Source organism: Enoplosus armatus, chromosome 9, assembly GCF_043641665.1.
Source record: "Enoplosus armatus isolate fEnoArm2 chromosome 9, fEnoArm2.hap1, whole genome shotgun sequence".
NCBI classification, from domain to species: Eukaryota; Metazoa; Chordata; class Actinopteri; order Centrarchiformes; family Enoplosidae; genus Enoplosus; species Enoplosus armatus.
The window spans coordinates 21,317,484-21,340,174 of NC_092188.1; the positions used below are offsets into that span (position 1 = coordinate 21,317,484).

At 43.8% G+C, this 22,691-nt stretch overlaps 4 protein-coding genes across 9 annotated transcripts in view; 3 read left to right on the forward strand and 1 right to left on the reverse strand.

The window, feature by feature from the left end:
- Window positions 1-356: 356 nt before the first annotated feature.
- LOC139290792 (collagen triple helix repeat-containing protein 1-like) lies at window positions 357-4,856 on the forward strand. Of its 2 annotated transcripts, XM_070912654.1 has the most exons (5): window positions 357-470; window positions 1,526-1,603; window positions 3,306-3,524; window positions 3,639-3,855; window positions 4,714-4,856. In XM_070912654.1, the coding sequence occupies exons 1-5, from the start codon at window positions 357-359 to the stop codon at window positions 4,854-4,856; spliced, it is 771 nt and encodes a 256-aa protein (XP_070768755.1). The 2 variants fall into 2 exon arrangements, with proteins under 2 accessions (XP_070768755.1, XP_070768756.1); XM_070912655.1 differs by lacking the exon at window positions 1,526-1,603.
- A 485-nt stretch (window positions 4,857-5,341) lies between these two features.
- slc25a32b (solute carrier family 25 member 32b) lies at window positions 5,342-9,309 on the reverse strand. 2 transcript variants are annotated; one of them, XM_070912300.1, is made up of 7 exons: window positions 8,877-9,309; window positions 8,424-8,574; window positions 8,207-8,292; window positions 7,158-7,312; window positions 6,624-6,737; window positions 6,296-6,441; window positions 5,342-6,166 (listed from the first exon to the last, which is right to left on the reverse strand). In XM_070912300.1, exons 1-7 carry the CDS (start codon window positions 9,073-9,075, stop codon window positions 6,040-6,042), a joined length of 978 nt encoding a protein of 325 aa, XP_070768401.1. In that variant the 5' UTR covers window positions 9,076-9,309; the 3' UTR covers window positions 5,342-6,039. The 2 variants fall into 2 exon arrangements, with proteins under 2 accessions (XP_070768401.1, XP_070768400.1); XM_070912299.1 differs by having other exon boundaries at window positions 5,342-6,441.
- Window positions 9,310-10,092: 783 nt separating this feature from the next.
- dcaf13 (ddb1 and cul4 associated factor 13) lies at window positions 10,093-18,935 on the forward strand. The gene is made up of 11 exons (XM_070912120.1): window positions 10,093-10,202; window positions 10,951-11,150; window positions 11,286-11,393; window positions 11,507-11,596; window positions 11,699-11,854; window positions 11,999-12,076; window positions 12,183-12,265; window positions 12,424-12,588; window positions 13,839-13,974; window positions 17,547-17,710; window positions 18,240-18,935. The coding sequence occupies exons 1-11, from the start codon at window positions 10,133-10,135 to the stop codon at window positions 18,325-18,327; spliced, it is 1,338 nt and encodes a 445-aa protein (XP_070768221.1). The 5' UTR covers window positions 10,093-10,132; the 3' UTR covers window positions 18,328-18,935.
- A 1,720-nt stretch (window positions 18,936-20,655) lies between these two features.
- rims2a (regulating synaptic membrane exocytosis 2a) overlaps window positions 20,656-22,691 on the forward strand; it is a 135,196-nt gene continuing 133,160 nt past the window's right edge. For 3 of the 4 annotated variants that reach the window (XM_070911386.1, XM_070911387.1, XM_070911385.1), the window contains exon 1: window positions 20,656-20,864. In XM_070911386.1, the coding sequence (XP_070767487.1) occupies window positions 20,656-20,864 (209 nt within the window). The remainder of the gene's footprint in view (window positions 20,865-22,691) is intronic. The other variant, XM_070911389.1, reaches the window with a different exon arrangement.

Genomic DNA, 22,691 nt, shown 5'->3' on the forward strand with positions numbered 1-22,691 from the left:
TTCTACTGTTTTGTGTGTGTGTGTGTTGTTTTTAATGTAGCCTATCTGAATTTTGTATCAAACCAATTTCATTTTAATAAAATATAATTGAATAAAAAAAAAATGGAATGTATGTGAGTCAGTAAAGAGAGTGGGAAAAAAATGACTATCAACACAACAGTGTGTACGCTGGCGCGCTTCCACTGCCCATATGAACAGCACAGGGATCTTATGGGGCTTTTTTCCTTCGAGTGCGTTTCTGCAAGTTGACTGGCTCCTTCCCGTCTCGTCCTGCCCTCCTCTGGACTGAAACCGGCTGGAGTTTGGAGTCAGAAACCCTCGCACACGGTCTCCAGTCCGTTCAGTCTTCTTGTTGCATGATGTCTCCCCTCGTTGCCCGCCTGCTGCTCCTTGTCTGCCTGGCTTTGCCCCTTTATGGCGTGGAAAAGGTGAGAAACAGAGGATACCGAAAGGATCCTGACGCGGACAAGGTAAGAGAGAGTTACTGCCGCTGAGAGCCGAGATTTCCCGAAAGCAGATTATGTGGCACTCCAGCAGAGATCCACGCGCTTCAGACAGACTTTTGGCTCTTCTCTCAACGAAAAATCACTTTAAAATCGGCAAAAAAAAAAATATATATATATATTATTGTTCTCAAATAAGTCTGCTTGCGCGCTTTGTTGTGTTATTTTTTTTAATGCATCTCTATTAACATTCACAGGGCACTTTGCATGCCATGTCCCTAAAACTCACCCGGGGATTACTTTTTCTTGCGGCATTACGCGATTGATAATAAAAGAATAATAACAATAAAAAGCAATATGCTGATTCATCCACATGATCCACATGTAGGCTTACAGTGCAGTGAGTGTGCTGGTCACCCACCACCTTCTTTTTGTTTGTTTTTTTTTTAGCAAAAATGGGCTCCCAAAATGACCTGGTCCCAGCAGCAGATGCAGTTTTTTTTTATTATAGCTTTTGTATGGTCAGCTGGTTCTCTATTATTCCAGGTCTGGCTGCTCTCCAGCAGACTGAGTGGACACAGAAAGAAATCCCACTAACAGGAAGTTGGCTCATTCTGTCTGTGTCTGTCTTTGTTATCTGTCTGTCTGTTTTACCGGGTTAAAAAAGGCTATATTATTTTGGTTTTGGAACATGTATGATTGATGTGTTGATATATTTGATTAAAAAAAAACAGGTTTCAACTGTTTAATTATGACATAATAATTTAAGTCCACAGCACCCAATTCACACCAATGCCAATCTTAGGCTATGTTTGCATGGGTTTACATAACCCTCTTCGCTGTAGGTGGGGAGTGAAGGAACAAAGTGGACACACATTTCTCTCTTTAATCCCTTGGGAGTCAAATGAAAATGAAACTTGTGTTTATTTTGCTGGGACTCTGTGGACCTCCCTCAGGGACTCCTAGAAGTCTGCATGCCCCCACTTTGAGAACCACGGCAGCTGCCCTCCATCATATTCCACAACTGAGAACACAGCAGAAGGATATAATGAATAGCATCTTATGTTACTATCTGTATCTAGTGCACAGGAAACGATGCAGAAAAGCCCAACTGCACTAGACACTCTGGAGAAGGAAGATCTGCTCATTTGACCAACGTGGTAATCATAAAATCCTACTTTGCATCCTCTCGAGATCCTCTGAAACTAAAACAACTCCCGAAGCCAAGCACTGCGGCCACGCTCTGCACGCTCCAGGAGAGCTTCAGCCCTCTCTTCGGCGTTGACTAATGCATGAAACACTACTGATTCCTCAGCACTTTGGGGCAAATGCAGCCTTTATGCTTCAGTTCCAGTAATGGACCGTGTGCTACTAATATTCAGTGGGGCTGGAGTGTAATTCATGCAGGCAGACAGCACCACTACAGAAACAGCAGACTGGAAGCTAATATAAAAGTCAGCTGTGTAGCTAAGTGGACAGAGGTTCCATTCATTAGTCTGCTTTGAAATGTCTCCAAAAAAAGCCAACCCTTAATAAAACACAGAGACGTTTCCTTGCTGAACAGACATACAGTGTGTTGTACTTGCGTCATTTACACATTTTGACCCCTATTAGTTGGTGACAGTTATTAGCGTTGAAAGTTTTGTCCCCTTTTTCCCCCCACCCGAGGACAAAATTCCAGGTCTACTAGAGCACATGCGTACCAAAGCCACAATCCATTGGTTTCATCACAGACTTCTCAGTTTCCTATAGAGATGATGTCAGGCCTCACATCTCCAGGTTGCTCCAGCATAGCATCCTAATGGCTAAAACAGACCCTCAACCATCTGTTTCACAGCAGCTGACATTAGAATAATTGTAATTCTCCTTACATTCAGGCATTTTCCAGATTCACATCGTCTGAAATAGATTTTTATACTTCCCCACAGGGACTCAAGTCGAGACAAGGAGTTGAAAATTGAGTCAAAGTATTGTTTCCCCCCCTTTGGCCCTAATACCTTTTGGCCATGTGCCCCTATAACTGCTCCACAGCTGCATGCTGAGCAAAAGGGCAGCAATGACCAGACCCAAATCCTTTTGGCACCAGTGTTTGGTTAAGGGCGAGGACGCACTTCTACGTGTCAGTTTTATGTCTGTCCTGACCGAAGTAGTAGAGTGTATGACCCTTACAAATCACATGACCGAAATTAAATATCCAACCCCAACTAAAAAAAGCTTCCACAGCTAACCTACACACTGTAATCTGTTGGTCAAAACGTCTCTTTGAAGGACTTATTACGCTGAGCTGTCTTGGATCTTCATTGTGTCTATCTCTGTATGTGGTAGGGCAGTTTTGGCAAGTTCCCTCGTCTGTGTGTGTGTGTGTGTGTGTGTGTGTCTGAGTCAGCTTGAGTAAGATCAGTTTAAACAGAGCAGGGGATTCAGCTGGACAATGAATCACACGGAGAGATGTGTGGCCAGACACCTACTAATTTAGGCCGTCACCAAGCCTTCAGTTCCTCATTAACACACGACCTGTCATTCACTTGCTTCACGGCTCCGTGGTTGCTGGTTCTGTTGCTTTGCTTTGGTTTGGATCGCATCCTGTTTCTACACTTATTCCAGCCCTATGGCGGTGTATTTGTTTATATGACTGGTTAATGGGGTATAATGCGGCTTCTTGTATGTGATGGTTGGATGAATAGCAGCATTCATGTGTCTGCGATGCATGCGGCCCAAGCAAGGAGCTTATCCCTCAGGAAGGATCAGAAGAAAGTCTGAAACAGGAAGTTAGATAACAATAGACTCTGCAGATGTTGTTGCATGCCTTCTTTTCGTTGTCAACTTCCACCACCACTTCCTTTTCCCCCTGTTTTTTTCCAGTATGGCAGCTGCATGCAGGGGCCAGCAGGCACCCCTGGCAGAGAGGGTAACCCTGGAACCAACGGCATCCCAGGTACGCCGGGCATCCCTGGCCGTGATGGGCTCAAAGGTGAGAAAGGCGAGTGCATCAATGAGATCTTCGAGGAGCCCTGGAGGCCCAACTACAAGCAGTGCGCCTGGAACTCTCTGAATTATGGGATTGACCTGGGCAAAGTAGCGGTAAGTATCTTGCTGCCATTTCAGCTACTTTCTATCGTGTTACAAACTCACAGAGACGTCGTTGAACCACCAAGATGCGTAAAAGTGGCAACATTTCTCTATGCTGTGCTGCAGGACTGCACGTTCACCAAGCTACGTTCAGACAGCGCCCTCAGGGTCCTCTTCAGTGGTTCCCTCAGACTCAAGTGTAAGAACGCATGCTGCCAGAGGTGGTACTTCACCTTCAACGGAGCAGAGTGTACGGGACCCCTGCCCATAGAGTCCATCATCTACTTAGACCAAGGAAGTCCTGAGCTCAACTCAACCATCAACATCCACAGAACGTCCTCTGGTAAGTCATAGGCTTTGGTGTGCAATAAACTACCTGATCCAACAAGGTCCCCCCCCCCCCCCCCCAGTGCTACATAATGTTGTAGTTTAAAGCAACAAGTCATCATTTTGGGAAAAATGCTTTTTCACCTTCTTGCCGAGAGTGAGATGTTAGTCAGATGAACTGTAGCTAGAGCCAGCAGCCGGTTAGCTTAGCTTAGCATAAAGACTGGAAACTGGGGGAAACAGCTAGCCTGACTCTGTCCAAAGGTAACAGAAATTTGCCGAACAGCAACTCTAAAGCTCACTAAGTGACATGTTATATTTAGTTTGTTTAGTCCATTCAAAAAAAAAAGAAAAAAGTGTGAAAACAACGTGCAATAAGTAAGTGAACAGGGGGATTATGTGCTGGACTAATTCTTTGCCAGAAGCAATAACCTCCTGAAGTTTTCACTGGTCGTCTTCAGGAAGTGACATTACCTTTTCACACAGACAAACCAGCTAGCCCCCCATAAATATTTTATTTATTTTGTTACCTTCGGACAAAGCCAAGCTAGCCGTTTCCCTGTTTCTAGTCTTTATGCTAAGCTAATCGGCTCTCGGCTGTAGCTGTATATTTACTAGACAAGATGTGACTCTCTGCAAGATCACATAAGTGAATCTCCCAAAATGTCTAGCTATTCATTTAACTGGTTATTTAACGGCTGTGGCTCCTGGAAAGCCTTGACAATAAACATTAAAGTAAAGCTACACTCTTCCAATTAGGTTTTGGAAAGTTCATCACTGTGTCAGAAAACAAAGCGTTTAACAATTTCCGTCTCTGGAGGCAGTTTGGGTGTTCCCTGTTAATTTGCACCGTCTTCTTTTTTCTCCTCTCCAGTTGAAGGGCTGTGCGAGGGTGTCAAAGCAGGGTTGGTGGATGTGGCCGTGTGGGTGGGGACCTGCGCTGACTACCCCCGGGGTGACGCATCTACAGGGTGGAATTCAGTATCCAGAATTATCATTGAGGAACTGCCCAAATAGGGTTTTTTTGTTTTTTTTGTTTTTAAAGTTACGTGCAAGGGAGGGACCAGTCCTGGTAGTCTTAACAGTATGTTAACTGGCCCTCCAAAATGATCAGGTACGGTTTGCTGAGGTGTCACAGCATCACTAATGGTAACTTGAATGTTCTTTTTTTGTTTTGTTTAAATACTATACTAGCAGACGGGCCTATAAACAAGAATACTGTGTCATTATGTCTCCCAGAAATAAACTTTGTACTGTAGCCTTTTCTGCTTATGGGTGCTGTCGGTATACAGTCACCATTTAACAGACATTGTGACCAAACACTGACAATATTTAAACTCATGTGACCTGTTTTATATTCACTATTACTGTTAATAAAGTCATCTTTTTTTTTTAAAGAATTGAACTCAAGCTATATGACTACTTGTTATGTTTAGGAGCTTTGAAATATAAGTAATACATTTAATGTATTTGTGTATATCAATCAAATATGACAATGCAGATAAAGCAGTTTGGATTTTATATTAAAACGCAGTTAAAATTTGTTGCCAGGAAAGTCTGAAATGTGGGATAAATGTATTGGTGTATTTGGAACCAAAGTCATCTCCATTGTGGCTGTCCGTTTACAGAAAGAAATCATTTAGAGAGTCAAACCAATATTACACATACATGCAACTGGACACCTGAGACGATCTCTAATCCGCTTTCATATTTCAGCCTGTGTCCCTTTCTGCAGCCGGAAAACATCAAATGTAAACATAACCATGACGAAACATTTATCAGCCTCCTCTGATGCAAGCATGAAATGCTGATTTATGCATCATTTTTCTTTAAATGACTAGCATCACAGCAGCATGTCCTTTGGCGAGTAGCGCAACATACTTTTTCCCACGACTCAAAGTGTGTGTCATGCATCTGAATCAGTGACAGATGCCATCTTCAACACCGTCACATTTTACTAAAATACAGTGTGCATTACAAGAAACATTCACAAGTTGATTCCATTGCTCAGTTTGGCAACTCTGTCATTCATTTTCAGTGCAAATGAATGCTTCTCACATCGGCTCATTTGCGCGCACACTGCGCCCAGAGATCCGCCTACAGTCTGATGCCTTTCTCTCTCTGCATGTCTGAACGGCAGCGAGCGTGTCAGTGTGAGCCCGGAGTCTTTGCGGCTGTCCACACCACGTCTTTTAAAGCCTCACTTATTTTGTCCCAGAAGGAGGCGAGACACATTCTCATAAACTACAAAGGTGATGCAGCAGGCGGGAGTGACACGAATCAAGTTCGGGATGATGCCTTTGTAGAAACCAATGGCGCCTTCATTCCTGCAGAGAAAAAGGGGGGGGGGGGGGGGTTGACCATGACTCAAAATGGACAGCATTTGTTTAAACAGCCAAATTGAACCCAAATAGGATGGCATGTTCGGCCCCTTTCTGAGTGGATCGGTATCATACCTCCATGTCCGTGTGACGACATCAATAACTCCATTGTATCTATTGTGCTGGTCTTGCAGGCGAGCTCGCACCACCTGATACGGGTATGTTGTGGCCACAGCAAATATTTTGGATAATGCTGCCATTGTGATATATTCCAATGCGTTCTGTTTAAACAGATGGAGAGAGAGAAAAGTGAGCATTGCAGGAAAACTGATGAGTCACCTCTTCAACTGCTAGTTATCAACTGTGGGCTCAGTCTTAGAAAGTTACAAGCTTTATGCCTGAGTTTTATTCAACACGGAGCATGTTTCCAGATTGCCTGTGGCACATGGGGTTAATGACTCACCAGCTTCGCATCTGAAGGCACTTTCTTGTATTTGTTGTAGTCTCGCTTGAGTTCTTCGTAGGCCATGAACTGCAGTGCTCCGTGAGACGTGCCAAACAGACCGGGAACATAACCCTTTTGACAAATACGTGCTTTGTTAGTCAATCTTTCATGATGCACTAATGTACCCACAGTATGCATTATCTATAAGTGGCAAAACCCACTTGTCAGATTCATTTGGTAGCAATTATCCTGACAGGCTAATAGAAATCACATAAACTTGGTAAGGAAGCTAAAATACAGCTTAAAAATTGTGGATATCATTGCTATTATTCGTGGCTTGTAAGTTCTCCACTACAGCTACTATAGGCTGGTGATGCCCTCTAGTGGTGATTCATGAACCAATACAAGACTTCATCTCAGTCTAGTAGGATAAAGGACGCTGGTTGATGTAGTGTGTTGGTGTAGCCTGTAAAAACCCTCTACAAATACAGCTTACCTGTCATTGGTTATTGCTTATTAACATGAAAGTACAAAGACACACTGATGTCCAACCTTGTATAGTCCAGGCACTCCCTCGTGGCGGTAGATCTTAACCAGAGCGTCTACCATCCCCTTGTACTGTTTGTTGGTTGGATCAGCATTGTACTGCAGCACCAGCCGGGTCTTGGTCACCCAGATTGGGTTGGTTAGGGTGAGCGTTAGGACGCCTAGGTGAGGACAAGTAATAATTGTCAGAGGCTGACAACATGCGCCAAAAAGACGCTCTCTGAAGGACATCGAGTGGCTACTTTGTTAGATACACACGGCTGTCAACACACACACACACACACACACACAGCCAGCCAGAATTCACAGAGCATGGGATGATAAACAACACCTTCAGCGGTGGTTCTGTGGTCAACTTGTTTTAGTGACTAAATGTAATGTAATGTAATATAACATATATATACATACATATATATACATATATATACACGTAATGTAATATAACATATATATACACGTATATATATCATATTTACATGGTGATAGCACGGTCACATCTTCCAAAAGAAATTCATACTGGGATAGTGCCATTTCCTGACTCACATTAGATCCCTAAGTACCATCGGAACACAATTTGAATGCCAAACATTTAGTAAGATAATGTGTCACATCACAAAGAACTCCTCACCTCAACTTCTAGGATATGGCAGTGACTTGTGTTTACTGCAACGGCACAGCAAGATCTCCACCCAACAGAGCACCTTATAGAACTCGTTTCTAGCACATTGCTGAATAATGCATCAAACAGTTTAGGCTCTTTTGGAGGCTAAAGTGGATCCTACCCAGTAGTAGTCAGGTTACGCTGTTGAAAGCAGCTAAAAAAAACTCTCTGTGCATTCAATTCACAGCCCCTAACTTCATTTGGCCAGCAGGAAGCAGATCCATGTGACCCTGTGAGAACAGCACGGACAGAAGGGCTGTGTACTAAGTTGTATCTGCCTCCTGCCTGCTAAGGCCAGCTCGGAGTAGTACTGTCTGGCTGTTGTTGTTGACCTTGTGCTGATTATGCGAGTGTGTCAGCAGGGCAGCAGTGTTCAGACACATGTAGGACTAACCTGCTTCGGCTGCGGACACCAGGTGCTCTGTGGCACTTAGTTCAGTTTGACGCCCCTCCTTCGTGTACCCTTTGATTGCATTGTAGCTGTACGGGAAGATAAGTGAGGGAAGTGAAACATGTTACAGTTACAGATCATTTCAAAAGGTCAAAACAAATATGAAAAATATCATGACGCTGACATGATCCAACAGGTTTATAGCTTATAGCTTACGTACAACAAGAAGTAGAGACCCCAAGACGCTCCAGCACCCCAAACATTGGGTGTCACTCCTTGGTAGAGTCCTCTCAGTCCCTCCTGCTGCCAAACACTCTTCATACAGTGCAATATGCCACTGTACCTAGGTCTTAATTCCAATCCATCACTTACTACATTGAAAGGACACAAGTCATAAGTCAGTTAAGCCATGTCATCAGAATTTAACTAAAGACATCAACAATTTCTAAAAGGAATTAAGTTCAGCCACCACAACATAGCACCGTTGCCATTAAGCAAATCCATTTAGAAATACCAGATTTCTAAGCATTTGCTTTCATTCAAGGAACATACACAATATGTCCACACTTAATAGAGCTCCTAACTAGCAAGAAACTATGGTACTGCGAATGACTTAGATGGCATTATTACAACAGACATTAATCATCGTTAATAGTATAATGCCAGACCGTACCTGCAAACCTGATTTTGACCAGATCCAGAGGGTGAAGCACCAATGTTGACACCACTCCTCCACTGAGTCCCGCGACCAGGTTTTCTATTTTTACATGACTGAAGACCTGCCGGACATGTCCGGCTATTGAGACAGCGGGTTTGCCGGACAGCCCTGTCTCCGTAACGTCAACGGCACCGTGATTTGGTGCGGAGCTCATGTTGATCGGTGATTAACTTAGCTAGCTCCTGTCAGCTAACTAGCTGTCATTACAACGCGAGCACTCCGTAAGGCAATGCTAATGCTAAAATCTTACTCTATAGCACTCGGACGACAACTCATTGACACTGGTGCAAAATTTAGAGACGGCACTAACTCCTTGAAACGTCCTCATTTTCACTGCATGTTAACTGTTGAACCACGTTTGTGACATGTGGCGTTACTCCATGGCTGAGGTAACGTTATCCAAAACGTCAAGCAACAGGGGCTCCGCTCGACCTTGCTACTAGTAGTAAGTAACTGTCAAGATGCCATATTTAGGAGCAGCCTTTCCGGCTCTAACCTTCAAAATAAAACGATTTTAGACGAACGACACAGTATAACGAGCACATTATATTGATGCATCTTTGAGTAACATCAGGAAAGTTACTGAAGGTTGTTAAGGTGAATGTGCTTTTGTCCTGAGGGTCTCGAGACAAACCTAGGTAGTAAAAGTCGCTTTCACATACGTTTGAAACCTATTCACTTTAACTCTATGTTTTATATTGATGATGACTATGTATATACCTATCCATTTTTATTCATCTTATAACCCTTTTCTATCTCGATGAATTTACACTTCATTCATAAAAGCCTGTGTATCTTTTCTCATAGTTTGTCTTTTTTCAAGGTATGCTGTTGTTCGACTTAATCTCCTTACTCTCTCAAGTATTTGTGAAAAGCCTCTTGAGGAAAGGTGCTTTAAAGACCGTTTATCACGATTCTTTGAATCGACACTCCTTAGGGTAACTTTTCACATGAAAAAAATGAAAGTACAAAGTTTGAAGACAAAATAGTAGTATTTCCGGCCTTTCTCTTGCTAAATGTTATACCTTGACAGCTGTTTCCTTAAACTTGTCAGTGACGCAAGCAGGAGGACTGGACATCCCACAATGCAACGCGGCCCCAATGAATCTCTTCTTCATCAACACATGGCCAGTGCTTGTTAATATTTTTCTTGCTGAACTTAAAACTAACTGCCTTTTTGAAGTGTGTGTCCATTTTCACTCTGCTGCTAAATGAAAGTTAAAGTCCTCTCGAGGAACCCGGATGATTATGTCCGGGAGACCAAACTAGATATTCAGCGTGGTAAGTGACGAACGTTAAACTCGGATATGCTAAACACTGTTTGCTAGCAGTTATGCTAGCATGTTTTTCTCAGCAAACAGTAGCCACACACAGTCTATTAAATAAGTCTATTAGTCTTTTAACAAACTACTTAATTTTAGGAATCATTACCTTGTGACAATGTAATTATCTCTGGAGAAACTCCTTGTCTGCAAGCTTGGGTATAAATAAGATGGCTAATGGATGCATCTCAAATATGTGCAGGTAACTAACATCTACAACATTAGCACCTTAAAATCCTTAAATCCTCCACCTTAAAAACTGAATGAAAATTGTGAATTAGCTTATAGCACGTGTGCTGGTCCAGTAGGTCATATGAGACCTATAAAAACGTGAATGAATCTATGTAGGAATTACTAGAAAGGAATATCTCCGTGATTCCAGCAAGTATCATTTATCTGTATTTTAGCTGGCCCCAAAACTTAGCTTTATGTTGTGTATAGACATCAGAGATGCTCGAGAGGTTGAAGTTAGCCCTGAAACAATGCTATATCTGAACATAAAATCCACAGTATGTTCATAAGCCCCATCGAATGAGTGATGTGGTGTGCTGTAGGTTTCCCTGGTAATGTGTATTCGTCATCATATTGTATTTTTTACTTGCTGGCTTTATTGTCCTTTTGATGCTTCCAATTAAAATCAATATCATCATATATGCAAGTGAAATGGCCTTATGTCCCACTAATGAGTGACTACTCTCTGTTGTTAGTCCCTAGAAACTATGACCCGGCACTCCATCCATTTGAGGTGAGCAGAGAGTACACCCGGGCTCTGAATGCCACTAAGCTTGACCGGGTGTTTGCCAAGCCTTTCCTGGCCTCCCTGGACGGACACAGAGATGGGGTGAACTGCATGGCCAAGCACACCAGGAGCCTCTCCACCCTGCTCTCTGGCTCCTGCGATGGGGAGGTAACTATCTGCCAAAGTGTAAATGCAATGGCTCAGCCAGTAACGTTATTTGTAACTGTGGGACATTGTATACATATTACTATATGTTATGCACTCATTCTTGACATTTAAGAGGATGTTTTATTTGACCCTTAGGTGAAAGTATGGAATCTGACCAAACACGAATGTGTCCGCACACTCCAAGCACATGAAGGTTTTGTCCGGGGAATGGTTGTCCGCTATTGTGGAGCGTCCTTCTTCACGGTGACTGCTGCACTTCAACATCTGAGAGGAGTTTTCAGCATTATCTGACTTTTTTTATTAACTGACCCATAAAACTGCTTCTGTTTTATGTCTTGGCATGCTGACTGTAACAGGTTGGTGATGACAAAACAATCAAGCAATGGAAAATGGAGGTGCCAGCTTACGGAGAGGAAGAGGAACCAGTTAACACTATTCTGGGCAAGGTATGATCAGTGTGCATCTGCTGTACTATGTCTGTTTTGTTTACATTATGGTAATGGACCAATAGTAGTAGTATAAATCTACATTATTCTTGTCTCTTGCAGACAGTCTTCACAGGACTGGACCATCACCAGAAGGACGCTGTATTTGCAACATGTGGCCAGCAGGTGGACATCTGGGACGAGCAGAGGAGCAGCCCGATCCGCTCTTTCACCTGGGGCGTGGACAGCTTCAGCTCTGTCCGCTTCAACCCTGTGGAGGTAAGAAACCATGCATACACCACCCTCAGACGGGCCTCACTTTTGTCCGTGTTCAAACTCACAACAAAGTGGTTGTCGTCAGACTGATTTAAATCTGCCACCCCGCTGATATATTTAAAGTTAACAGTTTATGTCTTTCCACAGACTGAACTTCTTGCAAGCTGTGCCTCTGACAGAAGTATAGTACTGTATGACATGAGAGAATCAGCACCACTTAAAAAGGTAGGCTCTACCATTCAGTTGCTGCAGGAATTTACCTTTCTCTCTCCCCACTTCTTCACAACGATATGATTTGTATCTAATTGTGTGTTTTCATTTTCTTCTACAGGTTATTATGACAATGAGGAGCAACACATTATGCTGGAACCCTATGGAAGCCTATTACTTCACAAGTTCAAATGAGGACTACAAGTGAGTTGAGGATGTTGTAGTCCAGCTCTGCACCATTGGTAGTCTTTTAAAACAGATGGGTGATTAATCTATGGCCCCATTTTATTGTTTTACTGATTCCACTAAAGCGCAATTTTACTAACAGGGCTAATTTAGTGTTTTCTTCTTTGTTTCATCAGCCTCTACACATATGACATGAGGTACCTGGACCGGCCAATCACAGTGCACATGGACCACGTCTCTGCAGTGCTGGATCTTGACTATTCTCCCACTGGGAAGGAGTTTGTATCTGCCAGTTTTGACAAAACCATCCGCATCTTCGCCAAGGACGGTGGTCACAGCAGGTTAGAATGACCCTAATCGCCAGTTTAGAAAATGGCTATTGTCATCGCGGTATATTTTTTTGTGACTGTATTTCTGGTCCATAAGCATTGTTTCTGTTCTCCTGAATGAGCCACAGTAAACGGTACAAGTTTTCTTTTAATATAGCTGATGGTATTAGAAGTTTGGTTTCTAGGGTCTATAAAGTTTCTTAAATGTACTTAATTTATTAATATATATACTCCTGATCAGAGCGTGTTGATTGGCTCATATTTAAAGATATGGTTAGTAACAGCTGTGTTTTTCCTACTATGGCAAGGCAAAATGTCTGCTGTGAAAAAGGCCATAGCTGATAATAGTAGCTAGTTGTCAAAGCTAATGTGGGGATGCAAATTGTTTTGACTGACAATCTCGACCACAAAAAACAGCCATTGTTTGGTTGCTATGTGACGTAATGGTACACACAGTGTTGTTTGTACATTTCTCAAGCTGCAGAACAAATGGCAACAGTTGTGTTACAGTAAGTGGGGGCATGTAGCCGGACAGAGTCACAGCCTGGGCTGGTCCGGGCTTAGAATGCCACATAAATATTTTGTGTTGGTAGGAACAGTTGAAAACACTTGGAACTTGACTATGAGCAGAAATGTGGTGTTTTTCAGCCAGTATGGACCTTTTATTTTTTTACAGCACACATTTTGACCTGTCATAATAGGTAAAGCACAGGCGTAACTAATAACTTTAACGACGGTCCCAGTTAATCATGCCAGTGCCAACGTACTGGCTCATCTAAATGGAATACTGTCGTTAAATGTTATGACTTACCCCTGTGCGGTATCTTTTAAATAAACCATGGAAAAGCACACGTGGAATCAATAACATTAATAACAACTGCATTCCATTTAGTTCCAAGGCCCTGCTATTTTGCATACTGGCTCACTAGTACACTTAATGCAACTGAGCCATTATTAATGTTGCTAGTTCCACCTGTGCTTTTCATGCTATGACAAGACTGACTGCCTGCTTTCTAACCATAACCAGGTGTTTTATTATTGTAACCATGGTGACGAAGGGTCCCTAACCTTAACGAAGTAGTCAGACAGTCTTTCCCTAAATCTAACCAAGTAGTTTTTGTGCCTAAACCTAACCAAACCATTACCATAGCGTTGTCACATTATTATGGTAATCCTGTTTTTTGGTTGTTTTACTAACAGCGAGTGAAGGAGTTGTATTGCCTTATTTATTTGATCTTTTATTTTATTTTTTTTAAATGTAGGGAAGTCTACCACACCAAACGCATGCAGCACGTCATCTGCATAAAGTGGTCGGCAGACAACAAATACATCCTGAGCGGCTCTGATGAAATGAATATCCGACTGTGGAAAGCCAACGCAACTGAGAAGCTAGGAGTGGTGAGTCCCGCCTCGTCTTCTCCGTGTCGTTCCTGCTTTCACTCATATTTTCAGCTTCAATCGATTTCATATTTAAGGCAACTTTCTGCTTATTGGCTGTACAACCGTATTTTTCCTCAGCTGTCAAACATACTGTATCTCCCTCCAGTGTATTAACTGATCTTGTTTTATGAGTTCGCTGCATTCTTCAACATGGCCATGGCCCTGGGCCCACCTCAGCAGAGCGGGTGGCTATGCCAGGAGCAGCGGCACTACTGTTGCCAAATGCCCTGATGGATGCTGACTTAGGGTAGAATCACTCTCAATAAGTACAATGTACCAACTGGCACAGCGACTCTTGTAGGGAGGTAGAAGTCCAAAAAACTCAAAAGCATGTGCACTTGTTGGACCAATCACCTACAAAGATTCCCTTTCCAGACAAATCTCCACTGACTTTCATTATCTTGTTTAGCGAGTACCACATGTATTGTATTCAGATGATATAGGCTGTGTTAGCAGAACCAGTGGCCCTAATGTTAACTGTCAAATAAAGCTCCTGTGAAATGCTGGGAAGTGTTCCAATGCCCCAAATCCCAGTTATGGCAGAATAATAAAAATCAGTGGCATCTCATGTGCCATCTCCAACAGCCATCTTTCATCCCTAATCGGATTCACTCTTGCTTATTCTCTTAATGCAGCTTCAGAGTGGAAAATTGGCCCGCTTTTGGCACTTGTTTTTACCGTCGCTGTGTGAGAGACGATTTATTCGCAAGCTTTGCACTTAAAGAGATCAGACAAGGGCTGCTCCTATCAGCAGTTTAAATCGGCCAATCACTTAAAGCGGGCCACTCCGAACATAATGAAGCATTAACAATCAAGTTGTACTGAAAGGGTCTTTAATTATCAAGAAATGCTGAGATGCTGAATCAAGGTTTTGTCTTGAGGCATCACACTGGACTGATGTGGACTTCTCTATCAGCTGCTGCACATCACTTTTTTTTCTTTTCTTTTCTCCATACCTACCTCCATACGTAGCGGCCTTTGACTCCAGTGTAAATTAGACCCTTTTGTATTTTAGGCCTAGACCTGAAACATGTTGAATCAATCAGCTCCTATTTACTTTCAGTCATTTCCTCTGCTCTAGAAGCCTTGTCTCATCACTGCCCATTGATTTAAGGTTGGAAAGCGTACTGAATCGTTTGGAAAAGTTTGGGTTGATTGACACTGTCACTGTTTGACTTGTCCGCTCCATTGATCAAATGAAGAGGTGCCACTTTTCAATTTTATTGCAGTATTTACAGTCTGACGAAAGACATCATGTAGCATAATTAATCGATCATTTTGGATTAGTGTAAATTGGGTCTTATTTATGTCCAACGTTTCTATTAGTTACGATAACACTGTACTTACCAAGTGAATTGCTGACTTCAGGGAACATAGTGACATTGCTAAAAACAAGTCAGAGAGAGAAGTCTACTCAAAGCAGTGCAGCAACAACGGCTTCAACCCTCCGTCAGTGTGTCCGCTGGAAGTGTTCAGCCACAGTGCTGCTGTGTGGTCACCCGTGTCAGAACCCAATACACAGTCAATGCAGTTATACACGTAAAACAGAAGAAAATATGCCTAAAAAAACCTGGAGGGCGAGTGAAGCTCGAGCCATCGTGCGTGTAGACAGCTGTGTTGATTTTAAAATGGAAGCGCATCTGTTCTGGCGTTTGGAGCTCGGCAAGTGGAATGCGGCTAAAATGTCTCCTGTGTGGACCCGGTGCAAGAATCACGAGACAGTCAGACAATGTTAAGAGGACTCCACCAATTTAGCTTCGTACTCCTATAACATCGTCAGACAGTTTAAGAAAAGGATAAGAATTGATGCAGCAGAACCATATTTTCTATATGTTTTTTTTTTTAAATCCACACACTCTTTCCTTGTCAGAACCTGGTACCTACCTACCTACCTATCAGTTGGAGAGTCAGGTGTGTTATGCTAGTAGCAGCTACTGTTGCCTCGAGCCACCAGCCACAAGCAGAGATGAGGAGCGCAGTTTATTCAAGCGAGACCCTAGCTGCTGATATGGAGGACATGTTGGTTATAGTTATTAACAGGTAGGATTTTTGGTTTTTTTTTGCAGTGGACTGTGTACAGCTTAGGTTGTTTGATGAGAGTGTCAGTCAGATAGCAATTACTACTGTCCCTTTGCTGTAGCCTGGTCAACTTTTGGATTGAAAAAAGTAGTTTCAGCTTAACCCCAGAAGTAACACCCCTGTTGTATTTTCAAACTCAGTCCCTGAGTCCCATATTTCTGTGATTGTCTTTGCTAAATAAGTATAGCTCATATGAGCCCAACTAGCCAAACACAATCTAAGTGAAGCATCATCCTCTGCCACCTCATATCCATCTTGTTGAGATTATACAAACAGTGTTTAGCAGGCTAACCATGTGTGTTTCCAGGGGAATTAGTTTAGTCCAACAGCATCAGCGTCTAACCGCTCTTCTCCAACAAATTGAATCTGAGACAAATCATTGCTTTTAATTAGAATAAAAGCCTTCGAGGAGGGCGGCCCCAGCCCGGGCGAGTCCGAGTAGCTGCTGGTTTTTATGAGAGCGAGAGAGACGGAGAGGGAGGGGCGTTGTTGAGCTGGTGTCTTCACTTTTTAACAGACATTGATTCCGTTTTGAATGAGCACGTTGTCGCACTGAAGTTACTGCTTACGGTAGTGGCCAACATTTTATGATGCAACACGGCATACTGGTGCTGTCAGTAATCAACTAAACGCCACCACCAAAATAATTACTGTGGTCGGCAACCAACTCTTGACTCACTATCAGCTACTGGAAATACTCATCATTACCGGAAGACAGCTCAGATGACACTAATCTCACCAAGATTCTACAGTTTCTCGTTTTGTTTTCGAGCTTGTTTGAGTGTTGTTGGGGTAGGTTACTGGTACATGTTAAATGTGGCTAAAACTAAGACAGTCTTGACTGAGACTGCTGTGATATCAAACTGAACTTGCAGAACTTGTTTCGTCTTACTTTCCGTTCACAGTGGAGTTTCACAAAGTAAGGCTGCCTTTCTCTCTTTTTGTTAAAACTGGTTGCAGTTGGTGTGTTTGAATAAACTTTATTCAATTGTCACTGGGCAAACTCGACGGTGGGTGTTCCCAGGCTCAAGTTCAGCGTGAACTGCCACGTCATGGCCGGTGGCAGTGTGAGCATAAAGGTTGCAGGTTCTGGCTGTGCAGAAAGCTCAGTAGCATGTTAGATCTCTTTTAATCCTTTTTAGAAAAGTGGTTATGTGCCGGGCTATACCACAGCTTGGCTCAGTAGCCAATGTGCACCTCCTCAAAAAATGTAACTACACATCAGGGGCCAAAACGGCATGTGCTTGGAAAACACCGGGTTGCATGCTGTTTCCTGCCAGCAGCCATGTTGTTTTCTTTAGTTACCTAAACTTGACCCAGTAGGTGACATAATGATCTCACCACAAGGTCTATTTGGTAGCTGCTCTGGAGCTTTCGATCGCATCGCTTGATCTTCATCAGTTCTCTGCTTCTATCTATCTAACCAGCTGATCCTCTCTTGTGTCCTGCAGCTCGCCCCCAGAGAGCGGGAGGCCAGTAACTACAGTCAGAAGCTGAAGGAGAAGTTCCAGCACCACCCGCAGATCAGACGCATCGCTCATCACCGACATCTACCCAAGAACGTCTACCACCAGAGCAAGGAGCTGAGGGTTATGAAAGAGGCTCGCCGTAGGAAGTGCGTATTCATTGTTTTTCCCTTCGGTATAGGAAGTGAGCGAGCCAATTTATTTATAGGGGTGGCATGACGTCCCCCCTGTCTAGAGGTGACGGTGGCTTGGGCTGCAGCCAGGGTAGGTCAGACCTATGCAGTCACACCAGCCTAATGGAAACTCTCACAGATGAGACTGCCCCCTATGACATGGTCTCAATAGGGCTTACATACTCATTTACAGCTTGTATGGTGGATTGATTGTCCCAGTTTGCCCTGCCGTCCAGTGATTCATAGCTCGGTCTGCGTTTTTTTTCCCTAATTACCGGCAGTATTGTGACACGTCATTGTGTGTTTTGACTGTGAATGATTTACTATCCATGCTTTATGCATTATTTTCAGGGTACATTAGTGTAGTCTGTGACGTCGGTGTTGGGTCAACACTCTCATATTCCTCCTCTTCCTCCTTTCCTGTTTGCTGATCTCTCCGTCCCTCTCCTGAATATCCTCACCAGCGGATCGAGTTATTCACGCCTCTGCCTCTTTTGTTTTCCAGGGAGAGGAACGTCCGCAAGCACAGCAGACCCGGAACTGTTCCCGTGGTGTCTGAGAAGGAGAAGCATGTTGTGACTGTGGTCAAATAGACGGAGCTGGAGCTGGAGAAGAAGAACAGAAGGGGCTGCCATCAAGAGATGAGGTGGAGCCCAAGATCACACCCACATGGGACATGTTCAGACCGCTCTCACTCAGTAGAGTTTAGAAAAGTTTTAATTTGTCAGTTGTGGGAAGGACAAGTGACCAGTTATGCATCATCTGAAATATAAGGACACAGGCTGTAAATGCATACAAACAACAAATCATCGCAGGATCCACAAACACCACGACAATTTAAGAAATTCACACATTAAATTGACCCAATGTTTAAGGAATGTCATGTACCTACTTGCAACAATTAACGTTCCTTGTGGTTTCACAGTTTTGTTTTCTATGAATGAAGTTCAAGAAATGTTACTATGGTTGATTACTAAAACTACCAGAGATGGCGTAAAGGTGTCTGTATTACACACCTGGCCAATCGCTCCATAAGTGGGCGTGAGTTGCCGATGTTTCACTAATTAATCAATTTTGGAATATCCAATTACCTATGGGCTATAGGTAACATTTTCAGAGGACATACTCAAAATCTGTATGAATATGGGGCTGACGCGCTTTTTGCTGATGTGTATTTATAATAAACTTCTACTAAACCTCGTTTTTGCTGTGAAAACATTTCATTTGTAAGAAATCATGATCTTGTTGCAGCAGATCACTGCAATGGTGCTAATTGACTTACATCCCTAATGAGGTAGAGGCTCTATCCTCTTAATGTTGTCCTTCAAATCCTATGGGTCAGGGATTTCTTCAGGGGTCAGAGCTGAGAAAGTCACCTCGTGTGTGGCAATGGAAAGGGTTTACGAGGGGGTTGACACAAACGTGATGGTGTAATCAAAGACTGGTGCACCTGCGCGTCTAGAGCTGCTGGAAAAAGTCTATTTTGTTTAATACAGTGAAATGTGACACCTGGAGATTTTCTGTGACCCCATGGGCCCACAGATTGTTTTTGATCACCAAATTCTTGACAATACTTTGAAATAGGGCTGAAATGAATCTACCACTATTTTCTTGATGAATTGATCAATCATTTGGTCTATAAAATAAAAGTGCCCATCACAAGTTCCCATGGTGACATCTTAAAATGTTTGATTTTGTGTCACCAAACAGCCCAAAACCCAAAGATATTCCTTTTTATATCAGAAAATATTCACATCAGAGAAGCTGAAGGCCTTGTGTAACTGTTTCAGCTTTGTTTTCTTCCATTTATCATCAGCAACATTTCCCACAGTCAGCTGGCAACAAAGCCAGTGTGTACTGTACACTGCATCAAAACAGGACTGACCGGAGCCACTGCCACACCTGCAGTCATGTCACTAGTCATATTCTGTATTTACCCCCCCTCCGTGGTACTCATGATCTCGTTATGAAATATGCATCCAGCCTCTTCCTGGTACAGGGCAGCTCCGGCCCCTCCAGTCCGTGTTTTTGCGGCTGCTGTCTGCCTGCTGTCAATGAACATCCAGCGCGTCCTCTCGGCTTTATTCTTCTACGTGTTTCCATCGCTCCGCCTCTTCTCCCCCCCCCCCCCCCCTCTCTCTCTCCCCCTCTCTCTCTTCCTCTCTCGCTCGCTCTCTCTCGTTGCATCCATTTTTGTGCATTTAAGAAATCTCCAAGAATTACCAACCTGGAGGAAAGCGAGCTAACCGGAGTGACAGAGGAGGGTTAAGGACTCCAAACGAAAACAAACAAGGACGGAGCGGGCACCTTTTTTTATTCCAACATGCGAGTAAAACCTCTCTAAAGGATGGCAGCGATGGGTTAGACAGGATTTAACATGACTGCAAAATAAAAGGCAAGAGTTGTTTTTGTTTTTTTGTTTTTTTTTAAAATCCTCTCTATTTTTCGACTTTTTTCTTTGAATCCCTGAATGGATGGATGCTTGTGTTTGGAATACCTGAAGGTTGTAGCCTACAGCCTGTGCACTCCTGCTTCTTTTAAGGGCATCTGTTTCTAATCTTGAGTGTCTTCTGTGTCACAAATGTTCATGTTGTAAAATTCAACCTGCAGCTGTTTGATTGTGTTTGCAGGCAAGGCTCATTCGGCTGCAGCGTGTTTGATAACCCCATTATGAGCATTGAATAGATGGGGGTGAAGCCTGTAGTTCATGTTCCTGCAGCACAGTGTAATATGTGCATGACACTCCTCACCGAGATGTCATGCCGTCTGTTAGCCACGGTGCCTCCAGCGAAACCCATCGCCTATTTGAATTTTGACGGCATGTAAAATGTAACAAATATCGGCCGGAGTGCTGCTGGTTGACGGTGCTCTTCTCGTTTTTTGTTTTTTTATTTTTGTTTTTTAGCCACTGTGTGTAAAAGATGTCTGCTCCACACGGGCCCCGGGGCGGCCCTGGCCCTGCTGCTGCCGCTGCTGCCGCCGCTGCCGCCGCTGCTGCTGCTGCCTCAGCGGCCGGCGCCATGCCGGAGCTGCCGGACCTCAGCCACCTCACCGAGGAGGAGAGGAAGATCATCCTCGGCGTCATGGACCGACAGAAGAAGGAGGAAGCGAAGGAACAGTCGATGTTAAAGTAAGAAAGAGAGCTGTCGGTGCTGTGAACAACCCCGGGTGTTTGTGGGTTGTTGTTACGGCGTGAATTTGTATAATTGTGTCTCTGTGAGATCCTGGTGGATCATGTTGCCTCCTGACATCCAAGCTAGAGCTTATACAGTCGACTACTAGCCGACAGGACCAAGGTGAGGAGCGTCTTTCCCTCGCCCGGCTGTCATCATCTCTCGGCTCCCCCTTTAGAAAACTCTTTATTTGAATGGCTGAGTATCATTTTATAATGCGGCATACACTCCAAGCTCTTTCCCCCCCACTTTGTTGTAGCTATAGCTGTACTATAATGGGCTGGGTTAGCAGCAACGGGCGCCATTTTCACGTAAAAAGCACGCCAAATTGCTTAACCTTTCCCCACGAACGTCACCGAGATTACACAATATGACACTGGAAAGATCATTTAAGGTGTCCTTCGTGGCGATGGCGCACGCGGGGTGTGTGTGATTTCAACGTTAAAGTCTCGGTAGATCCTGTCGCCCCCCCCCCCCCCCCCCCTGCCCTACCCCCCCTCCTCTTGTGTACAGATGTCGCTCGGAGCTGTTTCAGCACCACGGCGCTGTCCACTGTAGGGTTTTAGTTTTTAAGGTGGACCGGACTGTTTCCGCCATCATCGCTTTAACCTTTACTGTGTGGGCCATAACTCTGCTTTACGGTGGAATATTACACCCCATTGCCTGGCCCCGGTCATAAAAACACACTCAGTTGATGTATTGTTAATTAAGAATTTGGTTTGACCTTCTTGGGAAAGCCAGGCTAATGAAGGCAGAGGGATTTCGGGGGCGGTGGCCTTAAATAGTTCCATCCTGTTGATTTTCTTGTAGTTTTCCCTCTTCAATGAAAAGGATGCACATGCTTGCATGCTCACAAACCAGGGGATGTTAGGTTTTGACTATCTTTATTTGAATGCAGCACAAATATTGGGCTGCACTTTATGTTGTGACTGTGAGCTCCAGATCTCTGGCAGATGTGCTGTTGCTGCAGCCTCCCAGCATGGCTAGTGACTCGAGTGTAAAAGATGTGTGCCACTATCACTGGGAGCCCTTTTTTAAAAAATGTTTTTTTTAGAGGCATTAGAGCTGTTGTTTTCCATCATCAGGTGAATATTTGCACTAAGGCAGCATTCCTAATGGAGTGAAAGTTGTGCAATCCCTACCTAGTGCTGCTGCATGATAAACATGACTCATGTACTCCAAGACACGGCTACCTCAGCCGCTGCGGTGCGTGCTGTGTGAATCATCCAGGCCTTTTCCGCCTTCCCTCCCCTTTTACTGCCCCTCCTCCCCAATAGCTGAGTGTTTTTCCTATTTCTCTTTCTCTGAGGTAAAGGGGATTGTCAGTTTTAGTCACTCTTAGTCTGACAGTGATGTCAAAGCCTTGTCATGGCTGAGCATGGGCAGACGAGGCTGTTCTTTGCCAGGGACATGACTGACTGACTGACTGTCTCACCATAATGTTAGGTAACTCTGATTGCAGGAACCACACAAGCTGAAAGCATGCAAGACATTGGGAGGTCAAAGAGGCCTTTGTATCGATTGCTTGCGTGCTAATTTGCATAAGAATTATGTTTCCAGCATGGCTTCCCCCCCCGCATGCCTTGGTTACCTGGGGTTTTATCTCTCCGGCAGGGCTATACTGCAGGCGCTTAACAGCTGACATGGAGTTCATATTAAGGGCTGTTGTTGGGTTTGAGAGATTCTGATTGGTCTGAACAGTGTGCAGCAGACCTCTTGACCCCTTTTTGGCCTACTAGTAAAAGTTTTTTTTCAATATTTCATACAACTAGACTATATTGGTT

What these genes read in the sequence shown, in the direction of transcription:
- LOC139290792 (XM_070912654.1), top strand. Translation starts at nt 357, where the DNA reads ATGATGTCTCCCCTCGTTGCCCGCCTGCTGCTCCTTGTCTGCCTGGCT. An exon ending in CTGCTCATTTGACCAACGTG is followed by an intron (nt 1,604 to 3,305) that starts GTAATCATAAAA and finishes GTTTTTTTCCAG; the next exon opens with TATGGCAGCTGCATGCAGGG. An exon ending in TTGACCTGGGCAAAGTAGCG is followed by an intron (nt 3,525 to 3,638) that starts GTAAGTATCTTG and finishes GCTGTGCTGCAG; the next exon opens with GACTGCACGTTCACCAAGCT.
- slc25a32b (XM_070912299.1), bottom strand. Translation starts at nt 9,075, where the DNA reads ATGAGCTCCGCACCAAATCACGGTGCCGTTGACGTTACGGAGACAGGG. An exon ending in TGGGGTCTCTACTTCTTGTT is followed by an intron (nt 8,293 to 8,423) that starts GTACGTAAGCTA and finishes CTTCCCGTACAG; the next exon opens with CTACAATGCAATCAAAGGGT. An exon ending in GGTGTCCGCAGCCGAAGCAG is followed by an intron (nt 7,313 to 8,206) that starts GTTAGTCCTACA and finishes GTCCTCACCTAG; the next exon opens with GCGTCCTAACGCTCACCCTA.
- dcaf13 (XM_070912120.1), top strand. Translation starts at nt 10,133, where the DNA reads ATGAAAGTTAAAGTCCTCTCGAGGAACCCGGATGATTATGTCCGGGAG. An exon ending in GTGGAGCGTCCTTCTTCACG is followed by an intron (nt 11,394 to 11,506) that starts GTGACTGCTGCA and finishes TGACTGTAACAG; the next exon opens with GTTGGTGATGACAAAACAAT. An exon ending in CAACTGAGAAGCTAGGAGTG is followed by an intron (nt 13,975 to 17,546) that starts GTGAGTCCCGCC and finishes TGTGTCCTGCAG; the next exon opens with CTCGCCCCCAGAGAGCGGGA.